The sequence below is a fragment of the Siniperca chuatsi genome, linkage group LG22 (assembly GCF_020085105.1).
Source record: "Siniperca chuatsi isolate FFG_IHB_CAS linkage group LG22, ASM2008510v1, whole genome shotgun sequence".
NCBI lineage: Eukaryota > Metazoa > Chordata > Actinopteri > Centrarchiformes > Sinipercidae > Siniperca > Siniperca chuatsi.
Genome location: NC_058063.1, coordinates 4367697 through 4390175, shown reverse-complemented (window position 1 = coordinate 4390175; position 22479 = coordinate 4367697). Strand labels below are relative to the sequence as shown.

Here is a 22479-nt window from a genome sequence, read left to right as displayed (position 1 = left end):
AAGCTTTGAAAATGTATACTGTCAAACTATAGTCTTACCTTGGGCAACTGGTCAGCCTTTTTGAACAGATCTGACTGACGCAGGGCGTTGGCATCAGGGGCACTGCCAGGCACTTCCCAGTTCATGCTCCAAAACAAAATAGCATTTTGTTAGACGGCTATCAGAGGTTATCTGTTACAACGTGTGTTTTCATCTCTTTCCCCCAATGTTGACTTGTTTTTGCTTGCTGATCAAGTACAGCTACATGCTAATCAGAGCCATTTTTGACAAACAAGGAACAGAACATTCTTGATGAAAATGATTTTATTCAGTAAAAAACTTTACTATTAGATATAGGAGAACTTTACTAGATATATGAGTGAACGCTGTCAATATCAGTCCTGATTTTAAATCTAGTTTTTAAACTGAGTCAGCTGGTAATGTTTTTCATTGCTCTGCTGTTATTCCTGCTAAAAAATAAAAATAAAATGAGGACACGAATAAAATAATTTTGTAGCTAGCTGACTTGCTCCTCCTTTTTAATGAAATGTCTCCTATGTGTCGTAAGAATAAAAATGAACATACAGTACGTATTGGTCGTCCACGGCGCCCTGTAGAACATAAGAAACCCATCCTGTTTGGTTTATGAACATGGCTTCCATCTACACAGCTGATTACTTGTGGAATCCTGTAGGCTGCTGAAAGTGGCTCATAGCTTTGTCCACCATAGTCAAAAGAACACCAAACTGGTTAGGAACCAAGCGATATTCCCGACCGCTGCCCAGTTTGCACAAGACTGTGGCCTCTCTTATGGCTAACAGAACTGGTGCTCGTACTGTTGTTTCCTCTGGGCTCATGAATGGTTCAACTGTGGCACAGGGCCGGTAAAACAATGCCCTAATCATGTGGAATGACATTTTTTCTCCACTTGAAATCACTGAACTCCATCATGGGGACGCTATCCCCGCAGTCACGGCTTCGTATCTTCATCCACCGGTCAAAGTGGAGGACATGTTTAATATTTCCTGTTGCTCTCATCTCCCATTGCTGGTAATAAGGTGGAGAAGCCAAATCCTTTGCCATTGGTATTTGACTTTGTGTAAGCTTGGCAAAAGAAATTGTTTTAGACCAAACATAAACATAATGTAATGAAAATTATTATCGCCACTCGTCACCCAGTCCCTACTGTGCTGAGGCTTGGTGTATCCTTGTGGGGAATGACATGGTCAGAGCCTAGATGCCAAATGTCAAAATCAGTTTGCTGGGTAGGATGTCTGGGCTCCCAGCATGAGGAGCTGAGATATCCAGAGGGGAGTCAGTGTAGAACCTCTCTCCTTTGCATCTGATCGGGATGCTTTTTGGGCACGTCCAGGAAAGAGGAGCTCCCGAGCCAGACCCAGAACACACTGGAGGAATTATATATCCCTTCTGGCCTGCTAAAAGAATTGAGACGTGCTGGAGGAGGTGGAGAACATTACTGAACATGCAGCAAAGCATCCGAATGCATGCTTAGTTTAGAAGTTCCTAGAAACGTGTTGACGGTGCTTCTTCTCATGCATCAAGAGTATTAGAACAGTTGTTCTTAACTGGACCCCATGTGATGAGCTGGCAGGCCTCAAGGACCCCCTCTTGGAGGGAAACTGCTGGCATTCTCAGCTACACATTCGTGACTCCATCATGTAAGTTCACAAAGCCACATTCAAGTATTTTAGCCGGATGAATATGTTATTTACTAAGCAGGCTGGCTATTTGTGGTTCTGCGGTTTTGCTAAGAGAAGAAAAAATACTTTTCCCTGGTAACGTCCTTCATTGAGAAGCTGTTTTTAGGAGTGACGAGGGGGGATTGTCACTAAGAACTTAAATATTGCTTATAATGTGAAGGCAAAAGGTAGCCAGGCATGCTTAAAGCCCATGCAAAATGAAACAAAATACCACAACATCTGGCTGCTGGTAAAGGCTGCTTAAACATTGAAACCCAGTGGCGGCCGGGAAATAAAGCATTTTAATTTTACTTCAAGTGAAGTTATGAAATGAAATTAAAAAATGAGTGCCGTCCCAGCCATGCAACAAGGCAGCCGTTGCCACAGTCAGAATCTTCTGATCCAGTCGATTTGAACAATTTTGGCTTAACCCTTTAAATCAAATCCAACCAAACATCATTCAATGATGTTTCAGCAATTAAGACTCATAGAGCAGCATAGCAAGACCGTTCTAGACCGTATACACACTAATTCAACACAAGCTTCCGTCTGATCCTGCCCCCTCCACGACAAGTAAATTAAAGTAAAAAGGACAGAGGACAGCACCCTAAAGCCAATCAAACTTGGCTGAGTTGCCAATCAAGCCCTCACACAAAGGAGGGTGTCCCTGTTTGTTTTTCTCATGCCATCAGTAATTGTAGCTTATCATTAGATAAGAAGAGACTTTTAGCCGCTCTATACCACTCTTTGGAGAAATAAAGTATGATAGGTTTTTAAATTACCCATTACCAACTCCACTGGTCCAGCCCAGCAGATAATGACAACACGACACAAAAGGAGCTGTTGTAGCAAGATAGCATGGTAGGCTAAACTGTAGGCTGTTATCACTTTTTATATGCACTATTGCATATTTGCATTGCTGGAAGTATCGCCGATGCATTAAGCAGAAAAGCCAAGGTTTGTTTTGTTTTCTATAGGAGCCTTTTGCTCGGTGAGAAAAGACACAGTTAGACGAAGTAGCCAAGCTGTTGGATGGAGTGTGTTTGCTTTTCGGATACAATTGTTGAGTAAATGTCTTCTATAGTCGGGGCACAAAGCTTAGTGCACCGAGCTTGCCCACGACATGTGTGTAAGCAGAAGCCCTTGTTCATTCACAACAGTCTACACCAGCCACACACTAGTATAGTACAGGCTTGTCTAACCGATGTCTGCTTCTGCGTTGAGGAATTCATTTTCGACAGATTTTGCGTGCCTTTTTTAAATCCCGGACTCCCTGCAATACAGACAATGACCACTAGAAGTCCAGCAGACCCCCAGTTCAGAGACCAGTATTACAATATGCACCCCTACTAAAGAAAATGGTCCTACCACTTTACATCACAATTAGCTTCACATAATTATCCATTAACCAAGTTATCACTGAGTAACACCAGCCACTTTATACCCGCTGTGACTTCCAATAGGTTAGCTTATCCATTGTGAGTTAGTTATTTCACTCTGTCTCATTCACAGACAGATGTGTCTGTTTCATCTGTGAATAAATATAATGCAGATTCTCGGTTTCATGTCATACCTCTTGTTTATTACTCTGGCATTATAATATTGTTTGACCATGCCAGAATAGAGTTGTCATGGAGATAATTGCTCCCAGAGCCAGAGAGAGTATGACAGTGGTGTGTGTGTGTGAGTGTGTGTGTGTGCGTGCGTGTGTGTGTGTGTGTGTGAGTGTGCATGTGTGTGTGTGTGTGTGTGTGTGTGTGTGTGTGTGTGTGTGTGTGTGTGTGAGTGTGTGTGTGAGTGTGCATGTGTGTGTGTGAGTGTGTGTGTGTGTGAGTGTGCGTGAGTGTGCGAGTGTGTGCGAGTGTGAGTGTGTGTGTGTGAGTGTGTGTGAGTGTGAGTGTGTGTGTGTGTGAGTGTGTGTGTGTGAGTGTGTGTGAGTGTGTGTGTGTGTGTGTGTGTGTGTGAGTGTGTGTGTGAGTGTGTGTCCGTGGTTGACACTTGAATGGCAGCCATCAGTAACAGAGGAAAATGTCTTTCAGGTGTGAGACTCTCTCTCTCACACACACACACACACACACACACACACACACACACACACACACACACTCACACACACTCTCACACACACACACACACACTCTCACACGCACGCACACACACGCAGGGGTTTTTAACTTCATGTAATTAAGTGTAGAATAATTGCTCAGAGGTTCCTCCCCTCCCTCTCCTCTCCTCTCCTCCCTCTCCTCTCCTCTCCTCTCCTCTCCTTTACTTGACAGAGGAATGTAATTAAAAAAGGAGAGAGCGCTTTCCCAAGGTTTGATCGTTGTCTCCATCCTTTAATGGAGAGCTTAGACCCGCCGTCTATCATCGACAGCCAGAGAGGGATACAGAGAGAGACAGAGGGAGCAGGAGGAGATATCGGAAGAGCGATGAAGATAGAGAAATCCAGCAGTGAGAGGGAGCGCAACGGAGAAAGGCAGGAGACAGCTGAGGCAACGAGAACATCAAGCAGGCAGAGAAAACGTAAAGACGTGGAGAAATAGATCAAAAAGGAGAGGCAGTGAAGGAGAAAGTGATACAGTATAGGGGGATTCTGTTCTCGCGTCACAATGGAAAAGACGTGTTACCTGTTATGGTACCACTGGCAGCATTTTCAAAGGCTTTCCGAGTTATAATACTAATCATAATCTCTAATTGTGGTTATGAGGTTGTGGTTTCTGATTTCACTAAACTCTGAAATAATGTATAATAATTACATTATATTGTCCAATAAACACTCAATTTGCTGCACAAAGATTTGTTTGATTTGAAAAATCAACCAATCTTCCACACTCAATTATAGATTCATGTAGAGTACATGTACAAGAAAGCTGAAAGAGCATATTTGGCTTCCAGATTATGCGTTTTGGGTGAAATCCCCACAGGTTTCGTGTAAAGCCTGAAACAATTATATTTTAATCTGCCAAAAAAATAATTGTTTCTGTACTCATTGTCTTTGCAGGGCAGAATACGCAATGTCTTTATTTGTCTGATGTTCTGGAAACCTATGTGTTTGAGTTAGCCCTGTTAACAGAGCACAGCTGGCTCGAGAAGTTGCTGTAGAGCAGTGGATGAAGGAGAAGACACAAAGAGAGAGGAGAGTCACTGTCAGTCACAATCTCTGCGCTTTGGGAGGCTTCAGATGGAGTAGCTAACAGATAACAGGGCTGAATCTGGGACAGGGAGTGACGTACACACACACACACACACACACACACACACACACACACACACACATAAAAACACACACCATTCTTTATTGTATCTATCCTTGCTGTCAGTCTCAGCATTAACATACACTCTATCTCTTTCTTTCCCTTTAATTCAGTTTTATTGATCGAATATGCTTCATTGGCATGAAACAACACACAAAAACCCATACCAAAGTTACAAAAGGTACGGTTATGAAGGTGATTTACATTAATGCACAAGAAGATCAGAAATGAAAAAACAGTCATGTGTAACAACCAGAGAAAAGACCATTTTAAATAATGAAATAATACATTTACTACAACAGTTCTAGATATGAGAACATGAGTAACCATTGTGTGTTTTTTCACGTGTGTGAGTGCACAAGTGTGTCTACAGGCATGTGCGTTTGTTCACAAAAACATTCCAAATTTTTATTGACTTTTGACTTGGGGTCATGTGTAAAAGTTGACCCCCTTTACAGTATGTGTGTGTGTGTGTGTGTGTGTGTGTGTGTGTGTGTGTGTGTGTGTGTGTGTGTGTGTGAGTGTTTCTCTCTGAACTCGAGCCAAGATGTGAGATTTGCCGGATTTGCTGGAGCCAAGCGCGTTTGCTAGTCACCTCCACTGTAGTACAAGTGCAGCAGCTAATATGTATAATACACGAGGACACCTCCAGCTAATGCACTTGCGCTGTAGCCAAGGTGGGTGAAAACGCTCTCAGACCTCTCTTCTCCCTGTATCCGACACCTCGCAGCACGTGTCGTCCATGTTTGCTTCCCTGATTCTCCATTTCAACTTGTAGAATTTCTCACCTTGCCTTCAGAGACGTGTGAGTGTGAGGTGACGGTGGTGTGGTGCAGCACACGTTCTGTACACGTTGTTCAGGCTTCAGTTTAGTCTTAAAATCTTTATTTTATTGAACAAGTGGAAAAATATGTTGTTTCCATTGTGAATCAACTTGTTTGGTGGATTAAGTTAATCAGGTGACATTTTGGTGATTCTAGCCTTAGTCTAACTTGATGGAAGATATTGACAAAAGCAAGAAAGTTGTACAAGTAAATATGAGATATCATGACTGAAGCATATTCAGTCTTACCAGAACTAACTAAGAAAGTTCATTCTTGACCTAAAAAAAAGTAGTTTGACAAAACAATCTCAACTCACGGTCATTTAGTAGCTTGTTCCAGAGCTAGAGCAATTCAAAGTAGAATTCAAAAAGAGTGTTTTAAGGCAACTTAAAAATGTTAGTGTTCCAAAGCAACAAAGACGCCCCTTAGCCGCAAACCTGCAAAAACAGGCCGGACTTTAACAGGGGCCTCCGAGATTCTTTGTCCACATTCCCCACAAAGAGTCTCTTTTATCCTTCTGTTATAGTGCCCTGTGGCCCTTATGCAAACCACTGCAGCGAATCCCACACACGAATTTTTGATCCGACAAGCGACCCGACTACCTGAGGAGGATCCTTGCACAACAAATGATAAAGAAGATCCAACAAGGGTCTTCCGTAGGTGAGACTCATAGAAAATTTGTGTCAGAATTGAAAGGTGTGTTTGCCGAATCAAAATGTCTACCAGTCACTGTTTAGTTGCAAGCTTCTGAGTGCAATCGCAAAAATGGCAAAATGTGACTTAAATCAGGAACTATCCGATCAAAGAATAAACAAATACGTTTTCAAAACTTACCAGACATTTGATGCCAGGTTTCGGTTCTTGATAGTTTTTAACACTTTATCCTATGGACACACCAGTTGGTACCCAGCCCTAGACGGCATGAACTAAACAACTTAAAACAACTTATTATTACTGCTGTTGTTGTTGTTGATGTGATTATTATTATTAGTGTTATTATTTTATTTTATTTTATTTCTACTTTTTTTTATTTGATTGCCCCCCTAATTTATGATGGATAGCCCCCCAATACACCAAAATGAACAAAAACAACAACAGAAAACAAAGAATGCCACTCCTCAGCAGACAGACGGTCTGGGAGTGGTCCAAGGCAGGACAAGGCACCGGACCTCCTCTGGGCCTGAGTGAGGCTCAAAGCAAAATCTCCCTGAAACTAAAAACTTAAAACTAAATTAACAAAGAAAAAACTGTTGCTTCTCCGGTGTCCCGGACTGGCCTCACTCCTCACTGCTGTATTATTGTAATTATAATAATGGTTATTATTATCATATTATACTGTTCTGTATATGGTAACTGTTATATTATATTATTATCATATTATTTTATTATATTATTATAATGAAATTGTTGTGACAACATAATTTATAATCACTATAACATTAACACCACGTCCCTCTTCTTTTTCTCCGCCACACATGCCTTACTCTACACACTGACCTGCCCAGGATCATTAAACACAGACACACTGTCTCTCACACTAACATCCACATACCCAACTTAATCTAACCTAATCTCTACTCCCTCTTCTCATCATCACATGCATCATTGTAGCTGCTTTGTTATTGTCCGTATGTCTGTCTATCATGTCTATTATGTTTATGTCACTTTTTTTTGTCAGACTCTATTTCACCAATAATGAAAAAAAAATAAAAAAACAGCTTCTGTTGATGTCTGGTGGTGTCCTCTGGGCTCCCAAGCTGCTCTGTTAACCCAGGTCTTAATTCCCAACAGAGCTCAGCTCAATGAGCTGCCGTCACACGGGGCCCTCTCTCTCAGTGGAAACCAGAGCCCAAGCAATTTACATATGTAATTGGGTGGAAAGCAATTGTGCTGGGAGCCACTCGCTGAAAGCAGCTACGCATATGTATGTGCGTGTTTATGTGTGTAGACCCAGATGTCAATGAGAAGGATAATTCTGATTTATTACAACGTGGGCCTTATTTTTGTAGTTTTGTCCATCTTCTCAATAAGTTATGATAACTTTGTAATAGACCTTTTTCACGGCAGACATTTTGACTTGTCATAGCAGGAAAAGCAGAAGAAACAAATTTCATTAACGATGGCCCAGAACACACAATACTGGGAACCTGGAAGTAGCTCACCTAAAGAGTGCAGTCATTTTTAATGTTATCAGTTACCCTTGTGCTTTTCCTACTATGACATGCCAAAATGCCTACTGCGAAAAATGTCTACTGCGGATCTCTGGGAGAATGCCCACATCAGTACAATGAGGTCCAATGGGTCAAGAAACACTGGCAGTCAGTGCTGTGAGGCATAATCAGTTCATTAGACACACCTTATGCACCTGTCATACTGCTACATGTGCATGTGTGTAAATAATAATAATAAAACTTTATTTATAGAGCACTTATCAAAACAAAGTACAAAGTGCTTCACAACAAGAAAAAAAAATACCACAGTGAATGATGAAATATAAAGAAATAAAATACATAAAATACACAAAAGCAATAAAATAAACAGACAGCTCAGGTAAAATCAGAATATGCTTTCCGATAAAAATGTGTTTTGAGAAGAGACTTAAACGAAGACACTGACTCAGACAACCTAATGTCTTCGGGCAAGTTGTTCCAGTGCCTCGAGGCCCTGATAGCAAAAGCTCTGTCCCCTTAGTTTTCATCCTGGACTCAGGAACAGACAGGAGACCCCTGCCCGAAGATCTCAAACTACATGAAGGTTCATAAGGGATTACAAAGTCTAAAATAGAATCTGGAGCCAGACCGTGAAGAGCCTTAAAAGTAATCAACAAGATCTTAAAATCAATCCTAAAACAAACAGGGAGCCAATGTAAAGAGGCTAAAACAGGTGTGATGCGGTCGTACCTCTTGGTCTTGGTTAACAGCCTAGCAGCTGAGTTCTGTACAGTCTGCAGTCGTTTCAAGACAAGTGAACAGGCTGTTACTATAATCAAGGCGTGAGGAGGTAAAAGCATGCACAACAGTTTCTGCATCACTAAAATTTAAAATAGATCGTATTTTTGCAATGTTTCTGAGGTGATAGAAACATGATTGGACAAGCTTAGTGATATGTTGCTCAAAACATAAATTGCTATCAAGCAGGACACCAAGATTTCTTGCAACAGGCTTGATATGTTGTGACAGGTTACCAGTAGATGGCAGTATTTGTTTAGTGATGTGTTGGGGCCCAATAACAAGGATTTCAGTTTTATTTCAGTTGAGCTGAAGAAAATTTATCGACATCCAATTTTTTATGTCAGACAGGCAGTCCTGCAGAGAACTTAGCGTACTGAGGTCAGTGGGCTTGACAGAGAGGTACAGCTGTGTGTCATCTGCATAACAATGAAAAGAAATCCCATGTCTGCGGATGACATCACCCAAGGGGAGCATATATAAGGAGAACAGTATTGGTCCCAGAATTGAACCTTGAGGCACACCATACTTGATATGGGAAAAGGATGACATGAAGTTAATAATGCTGACACAGAATTTCCTATTGGACAGAAAAGATGAGAACCAGTCTAGTGCAGTGCCAGATATGCCCACCCAGTGCCTCAGTCTATCTAAAAGAATGCCATAATCAATTGTTTCAAAGGCAGCACTTAAGTCCAGCAGCACAAGAATTGAACACATGCCTGTGTCTGCATTCATTAAAAGGTCATTGGTGACTTTGAGGAGGGCTGTCTCAGTGCTGTGGTGTTGACGAAAGCCAGATTGGAACTTTTCAAAGGTATTATTGTTTTCCACAGCAGCAAGAAGCTGCTTAGATACGTTTTTAGAGAATCTTCGAAATAAAAGGCAATTTGGAGATTGGGCGATAGTTATCCAGGAGGGTGGTCAAGCCCAGGTTTTTTAGGACTGGTTGGACACAAGCTGTTTTAAAGAAATCAGGGACGCAGCCAGTAGACAGCGAGCTGTTAAAAATAATTTGTAAAAGAGGCGCAATACAATCATGATGTCTGCGAGTTCAGGCAGAGTAACAGCAGAAAAATTGCTCAAAGAATCCCTGAGCGGGTGATCCACATCTAAAAAGGCAGGATTGGGGGTGATATCAGATCTTATCATGTACAAGCTTTCTCCATTCTCCAGCCACATAAGCTCAGAGCATTAAAACCCTTCAACTGCTCAAAGTTGACATGCGATGCAGAGATAATGTTCCTCCTCTGGCCCGTAGACTTTCATGCTGTTCATAGTGCAACTGCACGCCAGCACTCCTCCATAAGCTATACTAAGCTGCTAAATAGATTGTGTTGTTTTATAATAGATTATAACTTGTGTGTCTTCAACGATCAGCTCCCTCTGTCAGACTGTGATCGAAAGATTATCAAACGTTGCACAGATTGCACATGCGCTCTGCAAAGCCACACTGGTGTTTAAGCCCTGTACAGATTAAAAAGAGCTGAGTTTTGTTTCTGTAAGTCTCCTTATTGTGTCACACCCCTACAGTCTCCAGAGCATACACAGGAAGTTTATAGTCTGCTTTTATCTGCCGCACACAATAGCAGCACTGTGCTTCCCAAAGCTTGAGTCATTACTCAGAGGACATCGTTATGGAGGAAGAATGTATCAAAGTCTTTTGATTGTGGAGGATCATAAGTTGTGCTACAGGAGAGGAATTGTAGTGTCTGTCTGCCCTCCCCCAATCCTCTTTTTTGTAGTGTCCCCAAACAGTTCACAGTCCTATCTGTAACTTGGTGAGTCACGCTCAGTTTCAACTTTAGTATGAAGATTTGTAGGTGTGCCTACATGCCTACAGTTTGACAAGAGTGCCACTTGTTGGCAAGTCACGTTACTGCATCAGTGCATTTCTGCAACGTAGTAGGAACCCAGCTAACTTTGATCCTTTTTCAAACCTTTCTACTCCTTTTTGCAGTATGTTTTTAATGATTTCAGTGACTGAGATCAATAAAGGACGTCAGTATTTGCCTGGATTCATCCGGTCAAACTGTTCCTAACCTTTTTCCATTCAGTGGAAGATAAACCAATACTGTAATAAATTTTTACCTATACTGTCTTTCACATTAGTGGTTCCCAAGCTGTGGGGTTGGAACCCAAGAAGGGGTCACTGTGTAAATCTGAGGGGCTGCAAGATGTTAGAAAAAGAAGAGAAACCATTTGTACCACACACAATTAGCTTTCCCTCCTCGGGCCTCTTATAACTATTCAAATTAGACAATCACTCCTTGGTTTAACTGCTCAAGGCTCAAAGACACAACCTATGACGGCACAAGCGGGCATTGCTCTCCTTTAAAGGGTTTAAAGGTTGGAAACCAGTGTGTTACATTACATGCATGCAAACATCTTTCATCTGTGCAGAGAGTACACTGTAAAAAGTACACTGTAAAGTGTAGTCATTTCGGCTTAGGTTTGGGTTTTCACATAAATTAAAACTGCTTTCAATTCATTAAATAAGAAAAACAGCCTTGTTTTAAGCTTCGTGACAATGTATTATACTGTATATAATGTAAAATACTGGAATCATCTTAGAAAAATGCCATTGTGTTGTGTTGTGTAAATGTGCAAGTCTGTAAAATGGCCTAGGCCCGTTTGGGACTGTCTCAGCCACTGTGTGGACACAGTCCCGGATAGTTCCCATAGAGAAGCTGGGAGATTTAAGACTTCAAGGTTGAAGACTAACTGGTTGGTATGGCAAATGTCCATCAGGTTAACTTCCCCACCTCCAATAAACCTTCCCTAAGCTTTTCTATAGGAACCATCTGAGACTGTCTCCCACCCAGTGGATGAGACAGTCTTAACCAGGGCTAGCTACGGCCCTGAACTTCATATGCAAAATCAGTGGACTGTCCCTTTAAAACTGTCATGATAGTTTTTTAGCTTTTTTGCAGACTATAGCATTGACAGTGTTCAAAACAAAGCAGCGTACTGGATATTTGCATCATTGGCTAATTCAGAGACAGTTGTGAGTACAGTTGGTCTAAGTTAATTATACATAGCGAGACATACATAATTTTACTTCTCTAAATAACATGTTAATATCCATAAGGTTAAAATTTTAAAGATTCAACTCATGCAGTATACGCACACATTCATGCCGCATGAATGAAACAGGATTTATTCCAGGTGTTTCTTGTCTCACTGTACATTTTCTGTCAGTGTTTGGTGATGTGGTGTGTGTGGGTGGTCTGTGTGTGTGTGTGTGTGTGTGTGTCCTGAGGATGTCCAGCTGTCAGAGCTCAACTAGGTTAAACTGAGAGATGTCCTTTAAATAGAGACATATTGGCAGAGGCAGGCTGAGCTGATTGATGGCCCTGCCCCACCGGGACATGAAGAGAAACCACAGTGAGAGAGCCGTGCATTCCAATACGGAAGCCATTCTTAGAAGAAGCCTAATTCTTATCATTACTCAGTTATGACCAGCGGCAGTTTAGCGGGTAGAAATGCAGGATTGTGACTGAAGGAGTGTTTGTTAAATCCCTAAGTCCACTGGAAACTCTGTCTTCTCGGAGCAAATACTCTCAAGGTGCCCTTGAGCAAGGCACTGAACCATGAGCTTTCTAGTGGAAGTGCTCGGCTGCCAACAGCAACAGCAAGCACTGTGGGCAGCTCGCAGGCACAAATGCTCAGTCAACATTAAAAAAAAATTAAAAGTAAGATTTTTATTTGAAGTGAAATAATACACTCCTCTGTGCCTCTTCTCTCCTGCTCGTCTGACGCAACCACTCCACTGCTTGTCCTTATAGGCCTTCCTCTGGCAGCCAGACAAACGCTGGGCCTTTAATCGACCATGTTGCTCAGGGAAGTGTGTTCAGAACAAGCAAGAGTTACACACAAACACACACAAAGCCCTCAAGTAGCGCAGCCAGCAAGATGTGGGGCATGCTACGCTCGCTGCCTAACAGCAGTCATGATGAGAATACTGAAAAGGATTTGTGTGTGTGCGTGCTTATTTACTAGCTTGTGTGTCTCAGTACGTACAAATCCATTTTATTTATCAGATACAATAACGAAATGACTCTGCTACAGCACCAGAGTTCAGTTTGTGGCAAGTGGCAAGTTTATGAGTGAGAGTTTGAAGCTTTCGTGATAACACTTGCCAGAAATGTATTTGGAAATCTCAGAGAAATTAGAGATTAAAAGAACATAATAAAGACATATTACATTTAATACAAATAAAATGAAATCAATAAACATTCAAGTTTAAAGACTGGAAACATGAATTGAATGTTCAAATCTGGTGACTGTCCTCTCACATTACATCCTACACTGGCAACAACAAATGAATAGACTGAATTCACTCTTCGACAGGACTACCAGTGTAATTAAATATATATATATATATATATATGTTAGTATAAAATTACTAATAAAATATTTAAAGCCCCTGAAATCTTGGTTTCAGAGAATTTCTCTAAAATATTCTTAAGTATTATTAGGAGGTTTATTAAACTTAGCTAATGGACTGTGTGGGTGTGGTTCGATAAGATTAGATGAACAACGGCCCAACACATGCAAACAAGCTACAACTGCCATCAGTGTGTTGAAACCAATGAGAAGGACACAGACAAAAACAATAATACAGAAATGTCTCATGTTAAATAACCAAAACTGTTTTACCTTTCTGTCTTCATCCATTGCTCGTAGTAAAAGCTGAGAAAATGTTGTTTGGGGCCTTTAAGTGAAGTGATGCTTCAGCCATGAGCACACAAAGATAATGCATGTCTTCCCCTCCCAACCAGTGGCTATTTCATCCTTGAAAAACAATAGCAAACTTGTATTTTTGACATGGTTGGATCTCTGTAGTTCCTTGAGGAGTCAAAGAGGAAACGGTGGATCAGGATTTTTTGTGAATAAGAAACGTCTATTCTGTGAGTACACGTATTTGCCTGCATGCTTTTTTGTGTACATGCAAAACAAGCATAATAACTGTTTTAAATAATCATTACAAGCTGAATCAGCAGTTGAAAAGGTTACTACACTATATCAAATACTTTCTGTAAAGACCAGACGCAAACAACACCGTGGTGATAATAAACACCAGCACCAAAAACCCTCAACTCCCAAAGAATGTGACTGCTGCGTTACCTCTGGGTGGCCAGGACATAATTGTGATTGGTGGGTTGGCAGTCCTGGTGTGGCCCGTGTTTAATGCCTTCACTTTATGAGCTTTGAAACTCTGAATAGATAATCAATACAGTGTCGCCTCGGTCTAAGCAGCATGTAGGGTTGATGGAAAGTTCTTATGGCCCAGAGAATGGCCTTGAATAAATATGCGTGGCCATGAATACATTTATATTCATCAGTTGCAAGCAGGGGAATTAATATGCACAAGTATTGATATGAGGACAATAGCATCTTTGCATCTTCCACAGACTGCTGACTGAGCGATGGACTTTACCCTTTGACCGTTTCACCTCTGACCTCTGTTTCCTTCCCTTCCTCCTCCTCTGTCTGTCCCTCTTTCAGGTAGTGCTGGTAGGTTCATCCATAAATGAAAGGGATCAGATGCTGTTTATCAGCACCGACGAAGGTTCCTCCTTCCAGCGACAGTCCATCTCCTTCACCCCAGACACGCTCATCTTCCACCCCAAGGAAGAAGACAAGCTCCTGGCCTACTGCAAGGAGGGCAGGGTGGGTATCACAGCACTGCAGAAACATCAAACTAAATAGCTGACTCGAACAAAAAGACAGCAGCGATGTTACACCAGCAAGACATCTCTGCTGTCAGTGCAGCAATGCATTCAATTTCAATTTCCACACGCAGCAGCAGAACACGAACCTCAGAGAAAACTTGATGTGTGATTTACCATTCAGCGTAACAGCTGTAGGGCAAATCTTCTTATGCAAGTGAAATAAACAGAACAGTGGCCATGTCCACACACACACACACACACACACACACTTTGATATTACATTTCATGTTGAAAACATGTCGCAATCTCTCTGGGCTGTCTGTCCATCTAACTGGATTTAGATGCAACAAATACACATTGTAAGTCCATTTGTATACACCTTTTCTACCTTGATTCCACCAATATCACTTTTGGTCAATATTTCAGATGCTCTCAAAGGATCATTTCGGTTTGTTACAATTTGAAGCTTATTTTCCTAGTTTTGGCCATCATTACTATAATAATAACATTGTACTCACCAATGAGATCTGGGGACATGGCAACATCACTCTCTGATGGGGCAAGAAACAGGAGCAGTCAGACATTCAGACAGCCAGATTATCTAAACCACTTTGTCTGGAGTCGAAGCTGAAGCAGGAAGTGTAAACTCTGACTGATGTTTACAACGCACAGTTTAGGTAATCATTTTACTGTTAGCCTTCCTTGGCTAATCTGGGGATTTGTTTAAGGCAAATAAATAGGATTTAAAAAGAGTAAAATAAAATAGAAGATGAACACATCATGAAATATCTATTGTAAAGTAAAATCATAAAGAAATACACTCATTATGTTGTGGTGTAATTCAAATATCTAGATTAAGTATTTGGTCATGCTACCATGCTACTTAGTGGTAAACAACTCTTGCTACTGGAAATATTAAATGATTTTGAGTAGCTAGCGACAGTCCATCTCCTTCACCCCAGACACGCTCATCTTCCACCCTGAAGAAGACAAGCTCCTGGCCTACTGAAAGGGCAGGGTAGTATAAACTGCAGAAAGCATTAAATAGCTGACTCGAACATGTCGTGTCAACACTGACTAAAGATACTACTCAATGCATCAGAGCACATTTTTCTGTAGCAAACAGACAAGTGAAGATTCAAAGTGAATGCCTGCCTCACTGTGGTGTTTTGTGGGTGAAGCCCAGCCAAGGGGTCCAAGTTAAATCTTAGATTTAAAAAATGTTTCTGTTCTTCTTGTGAAATATTTGATTCTTTCACCTCCTCGGGCCTACAAACCTTCAAATGAAACAATCTAAGAGGGACTTTGTTCTTTGGTTGAACTGCTTACAACTCATCCAGACACGCTAAGGCCATAACCTGTGATGAGCCAAAATATCTGGCAACCAAATGCTTTAAAGCATACAGGCTTCACTATTTCTGCCACTGGCAAATGATGGACTAATCACTTCCAACATTTTTCTGCTTCAGGAAAGCCAAATAGACCAGGGAGGCAGGGTCAACAACACGCCTTATAGGAAATGCCATCTGTTTCTTACTATTTTCTACTATATCCCTAACCCTATCCCCTTCCCCCAAACCCCTCCCCTCCCCTCTCTCTGTCTCTCTCTCTCTGTCTCTCTGTCTCTCTCTCTCTGTCTCTCTGTCTCTCTGTCTCTCTCTCTTAAAACCTAACACGGCAGCGGCGGATGGCCACCCACCATTGAGTCTGGTTCTGTCCCAGGTTTCTGCCTGTTAAAAGGAAGTTTTTCCTTGCCACTGTCGCCAAATGCTTGCTCATGGTGGGATTTGTTGGGTCTCTGTAAATAATATTATAAAGAGTATGGTCTAGACCTGCTCTATAGGAAAAGTACAATGAGATAACTTCTGTTATGAATTGAAACGTTCGTCTTTTAGTGTCTATGACAAAAAACAAAGGGTTAAAAACTAAATATAATCACAAAATCCATATTTACAATCCCACTGGAGACCTGTGTTTCCTGTCACTCCCTAACATAGACCGTCAAATAGAGATGAAACGCTACAAAAATCATTTAAAAAGCATATTTGGATTCAGCATTATAGTAAGTCAAATCAAATAATGAATGGATCAGTGTCATTCAGCATTTTACAACTCACATACACCAACATGTTTGCACTCTCAAACACATTCACACACACATATACACACCTCCTAATTGAAAAGTGTACTGTACAGTAGACATGAAGCCAGAGACACAGAGGTGGGACATTAGGTCCAACAGTTCATAAATTTGAGCCAGCTCAACTCCTCCTCAACTTTAATCATTTACACGTAATTAAACAAGAAATTCAATTAGGCTTTAATCTGTTCCATATGGGCAGGCTGCAGATGGAAGCGAGGAATCCATTCAACAGAACAAAAAAAATCATTTAGCTAGAGGATAATGGGAGGACACGTAGCGGCACATGTAAATTAAGAAGGTTTGTGAGGGCAGAGACAGATTTCTATCAAGGTCAGCTTTTCTTTTTCACATAGAATCGGGCTTTAGAAATGAGTTTGATCGTGGATGACTCTATTTTCTGATGACCCTGAGTGAGAACGGTTGTTATGAGCAGTATGTAGACAGGAAGTTCTGCCTTCACAACCAAACCTCTGACTATGATGAGCATTGAGAAATAAAACTGTGTGTTTGTGTTTTTGTGTGGAAGAGGACATTTGTGTGGCGAAATCCTTTTCTCGACTCCAATGTGCTGTTCAGACATCAAGGATCCCTTGTGGGCAGGAATCAATAGACTTTCATTATGGGTGCGATCAATGCCGTACAAGCCCAAGCAACACACACACTAGTACAACCGCACTGCTCATAAAGTATTAGGCACACTGACACACACTCACACACCAAACTTGCTTAATAATTAATTGAGCTCAGTCTTAACTTGGTGAACCGTGAAATTCAGTAGCTGGATTGGCTGATTTTTTTGGCTGATTGATCCTCCATTGTAAAGGATACAGCTGGTAATAATTGAATGCTACATGCTTTGAGTGTGTGTTTTTCTGTCTCATTGTGGTCGTCTCTGTGTTTTTTGTGTTCAGCTCTTTGCTTCCACAGACCTGGGCCGCAAGTGGACTTTGCTTCAGGAGCGGGTGACCAAGGACAGAGTCTTCTGGTCAGTTAAACTTTATTTTCTCATTATTGGATGAATAAGGACTTCAAGACTCAGCTCAATGTTCAGAGTGACTCAGTTGATGACTTCTTAACTGATACATGTACAAAGCAGTAAAAAAACAGATCAGCAGTATCTTCTACTGGAATTCTAGCAGGCAGAGGATCTTTTACTTCTTGTTACAAAGATGATACATAACAAGTAGTCTTTGTTCACACAGACATATGCAACACCTTGCCACACAGACATAAGTCAGGGTTTGTAAGAATAAGATATGAAATGAGATGAACAGTAATAACAAGAGTACAAGCAATTCTTGTGAATTAAGAAATACTTCTATGGCATGGGTCTGTTATGCTAAAGGCCTTCATATCTAAAGTACATAAATGATGGTGTAATGTCATCATTGAGGTAATGCAGGGATAATTAATAGTTTTTGGTTTGCTTTCTCATGCCTGAGCGTTAAGTACGAAGCTGGAGTCAGGACAGCTTCTTGAAACAGGGGAAACAGCTAGCCAGTCCAATGTGAAACACTTTCAAGCTCACTAATCAACACATTGTATATTGCTTGTTTAAACTGTAAAGGTGTACATGTTAAAAAGACTATTTGTGATTTTAGGGGGAATTGCGTGCTGCCTATTTCTTGCCGAACGCCAGCCAGGTGCTGTGTCTGCAGCTTAGCAGAGTCTTGACATCATAGTGAGGTTTGCTGGGTTTGATACCATCGTGCCAAAACCTGTGCTTCCTTATCAAATCTGGCAACCAGAGCTGCAGCTGGAGATGCTGCACAGAAGTGCTTTAACCACATTCAACGTTAATGTTTGATGCTGATTTAAACACATCTACTGGTTGGAGAGTGTTTAATTAAAATGGTTTATTTCCATTTTAACCATTATTCCGTCATTGCTGAATGTATTTAGTTTGCTCTGGTTGGACGGTGTAGTCCCTCATTTGTCCAGGAGTGTTCTAATGGAGAAAAGGTTTCAGTCATAGTCATCTGGACACTGTTTTCAGAATCAAGACGTTTCGGCTCCTATCCGGAAGACATTCTCAATTGTGAAAAAGTGGTTCTGAGACATCTGTTCTCAGCGTAAAGTCTAAGACCCAGTTTCCACCAAAATAACAACTCTCTTTGCGCTAGCTCATTCAAAATAACCTCCTGTCTGTTTGCACCTCTCCTAGCACCTGAGCACTCTGCGCTCTGCAATGAGCACTAAAATACCAAACTGTCAGAGCGCTGCTTCTGTTGGTCGTTGCGCCGCCATGAAAATATGGTATAAAATAAGTCTTTTACACTTCTAGTCATGTATGGGTTAAAAAAACAAGCTACATCATGTGAATTAGACAACTTTAGAGTGGTTAGTAGACGTATTTTGGAATTTTGGAGAAAGCAAGGCTAGCCATTCCCCCCCTGCTTCCAGTCTTTATGCTAAGCTAGGCTAACCAAATCTTGGCTCCAGGTCTGTATCAAACTTGTCATCTCACTCTCAGAAAGAAAGCAAATAACTCTTTTTAGGTATCAATCACCTTTAAAGTGATTATCATCATAGAGTAATCTGACAATTGTAATACAGAGTGAAGCAATATTTTACATTAAAGACAATAGAAAGAGATCCTTTCCTCTGAAATAGAAACATATATTCATACCATTTACTGGTTTCTACCCTCAGTTGTCAATGTTGGTGGAGGGTAAATATGGTAATACAAGAATGGTGTGGGAGCTTATTTTATTGATTTATTTATTTATTTATTTATTTATTTATTTATGCTGCTTGATTTATTAGATTAAAATCAAAAGCTTTTTCGAACATAAATTTGATCTCCTGCAGAGTTAAAAGGTTTATTTTTTTGACTATATCCTGATCCCATTTTGTTATCATTTACACAATATTGCTCAAACAATAAAATTATATCTACAGCAGTTATTTCTCAGATACCAATAAATCAGTTTTATGTTCATAACCATAATACAGAAAACTTCTGCTCCAGTTTTTCTTAAATTAGAAATTTGAATTGGATTTTAGTCGTAAGCGCAGAGTTTATGCAGCAGAACCTTTTTATAGATGAATCTCTTGATAGTTTTGTGGTTCCAGGCGGGCAGAGTTATATGGCTTTTCCCTGCACATGTAACATTTCACAGCTCGAGAGCGATCTATTCTAATGCTTTCCCTCCTCATTCTCGCCTTCATCTTATCTTGTATCATGTATCCCTCCCTCTTTATCTCCTTTCCTCCATCCACTGCTTCCTCCTCAACTTTTTTACTTCTTTCTCCTTTCTCAACTTTGTTTCTTCTTACTCCTCTGTCCAATATGCGTTCTTGTAAGATGATACATTCAAATGTGCTGCATTTAAATACAATTGACTACACTGTTTCTCAACTTTTGAAGGTCAGAAAGCCATTGCAAGCTCCTGTTAGTTTGTTTCCTCTCGCCACCGATAGCAAATGAGCTGCTTGGCACGCCCGGACACCTCTGATTTATACCACCAGCTCCAACGCACAAATCATCCACACTCTGCGCTGTAAAAAATGAGGCAGTGGGGAGAGAAAGAGGGAGGACTAGAGAGGGAGGGAAACAGACTAAAGTTACATACTCAAGATCAGACTTGGGATCTGAATGTGCAACCTAGACCTTGACCCTCCTGTGTTGTTAGATCAGCGCGATACGGTGGCCCTGAGAGCTCAACACACTGCAACTTAAGAAAACATGCAAATAGAAAACACATACGCACAATACAAACACACTGCAAATACACACAACAGAACCACATACAGAAACACGCTGAAAGTAGCACAGACAACAACGGAAACTGTTTCCAGACCAAGCTATTGGTTAAACGCCTCAGCTCGCTCTCTTCATCTGTTGTTCGCGGTCTATCACGGAGCTCTGAGATTCAGAGCCGGTTGTAAACCCCTCACACACCATTGTACTCTGTATTATTTAGTCAACTGGTCGTCACTATCCATGAGCACAACTTTGCACTGGTACAACTTCATTTATAAATCCATCCTTGGACTGATGCCTACTTATTTATCCACATACATGTCACGTAAACAGTGCTGCCATAGCCTACGCTTCCAGGGCTTCATCACTCTCTCCATCCCCTCAATCTGTACAGAATTTGGTAAAAAGGCCTTCTCCTACTTGCTCCCCTCAACCTGGAAGACGCTACAGCAGGAACTGAAGCTGTCCAGCAGGATTCCCCTAGGGGATTTTAAACTACTTTGAAGAAATCTGGACAGAGCGTCTGTGGGGGTTTGCTCTTGTCCATAGTTTTTCAAATCTGACTACCACTTTGGCACTTTTGCACTTATAACTTTTATGATTTGTGTTCTATTTTGTCTCTGTATTGAATGTCCTGTCTGTCTTTGTGTATTGCTGCTGTTGTTTTGAACAGGTCTCGATTACCTGTCTGAATAAAGGTTAAATAAAAAGAAATATCACTCATACAGCGGACCCACTGTACGCAGGTTTTTTTTACTGTGTTTCAGCTCGTTTTGGTTTACTCTCACCGCTCTCATCAACCTTGTTTCCAGCTGTTTTCAGCAACAACCAAAAAGCTCATATAAACCCACCGTACTCTACCTGCTCAGCACCAAACAGCAGAGAGACAAAGTTAGCAACAAGCTGATGAACATCATGGAGCATTTAGCAGCTAAAGAGCCAGATATGTTTCACAAGAGATATTGGACTGACATTCATCAGGTGACACAAACACGACTCCTAATTATTGCTGATGTTGCTCCGTGTCTGTTGGATGTGTACATGTGCAACTGTTAGCTAATACGTTAGCAACAACAACTTAATAAGATGATAATACGTTAATATAATTAAACTATTCCTTTAAGGTTCACCAACACTTTACTTTTCACACATTATATCTTAAGTTTTAATAAAGTACAGATTTTTTATATGGTCTGGCTAAAGCTGTATCTAGGAAGTAGAAAATAAAATGAATATTTTATAGTGTACATGTAATCCTTGCCATTCTGAAATACTGCTGTATTTTATTTGCTTCAGCTAAAATTGCCTGCAGCCGACACACTCTCGTGCGCACACTAGGCCTGCACATACTGTTAGGTTGCGACCTGCTCCTCATGTAAAAGCGTGGACATGCCTGTGCATACACGTGCTGTAAATGTGTGTGGTCAGAGGTAGCTAGTTGCTGGGTCTGGCCTTAGCCTTGCCTGTGGTCATAAAAGCAACAAGAGAACAGGAGTCTGGCAGCCAGCTCACATAAATCACACAAAAAACATCTCATTAAAACCAATCTGCTGTCGGGGGGGTCTGGCCAAATGTGTTCCTGTGGGCCTTGTTTTTGTGATCCTGGGCTATAAAGTTTGTGTTTGTCATCCTGAATGAAAAGAAACAGCAGTTTTTGAAATTGAACTGGCATCTCACAGGAAGACAACTGACAACAAAAGCAAACATTTGAGGATAGGCGATAAAAATGAAATGCTGTGAAAAGCATGTGGATAAAAGCGTAATCGAATTGCAGTGAAACCAGAGCTGGGATGAAGCTGAATTTCAGCCCAGGGAGGACGTATTTACAGCATGTTGCACTCCCCCCCATCTCTATATCAGTCATGTTTATCGTTCATTTCATTTCCCATGCTTCCTCTTCAGCCTCTCAGTCAGTCTGCTTCCACTTCCCTGACCAAAGGAGAAGGAAATCCCACACACTTAGACAGCGATGAAGGTTTAACTGGACCTAAACGTTAGTGGAATGAATGATGATTTGCCAGTGCAGAGTACGCTTTCACCTGCGATCTTAGTTATTTGCATTTCAAGCATGCAGCTGACATTTCTATCCAGAGTAACCTGCACTGAGTGAGAAGTCTTGGTCAAGGACACTTTAGCAGAACACATAGGACCTGTTAAAGGGTTCTTTTCCAGTCATTTTCTTTCTCTTCCTCTTTCTCCCATCAACCAGATCCCCAGTTTTCTCCTTGACACCAACGGGCTCCA

General features: G+C 41.1%; 1 protein-coding gene across 7 annotated transcripts in view; it reads left to right on the top strand.

The window, feature by feature from the left end:
• Positions 1-22479, top strand: part of sorcs2 (sortilin-related VPS10 domain containing receptor 2) — a 367111-nt gene that overhangs the window by 271058 nt on the left and 73574 nt on the right. For all 7 annotated transcript variants that reach the window (XM_044185095.1, XM_044185097.1, XM_044185091.1 and 4 more), the window contains exons 4-5: positions 14220-14384; positions 17441-17514. In XM_044185095.1, the coding sequence (XP_044041030.1) occupies positions 14220-14384; positions 17441-17514 (239 nt within the window). The remainder of the gene's footprint in view (positions 1-14219; positions 14385-17440; positions 17515-22479) is intronic.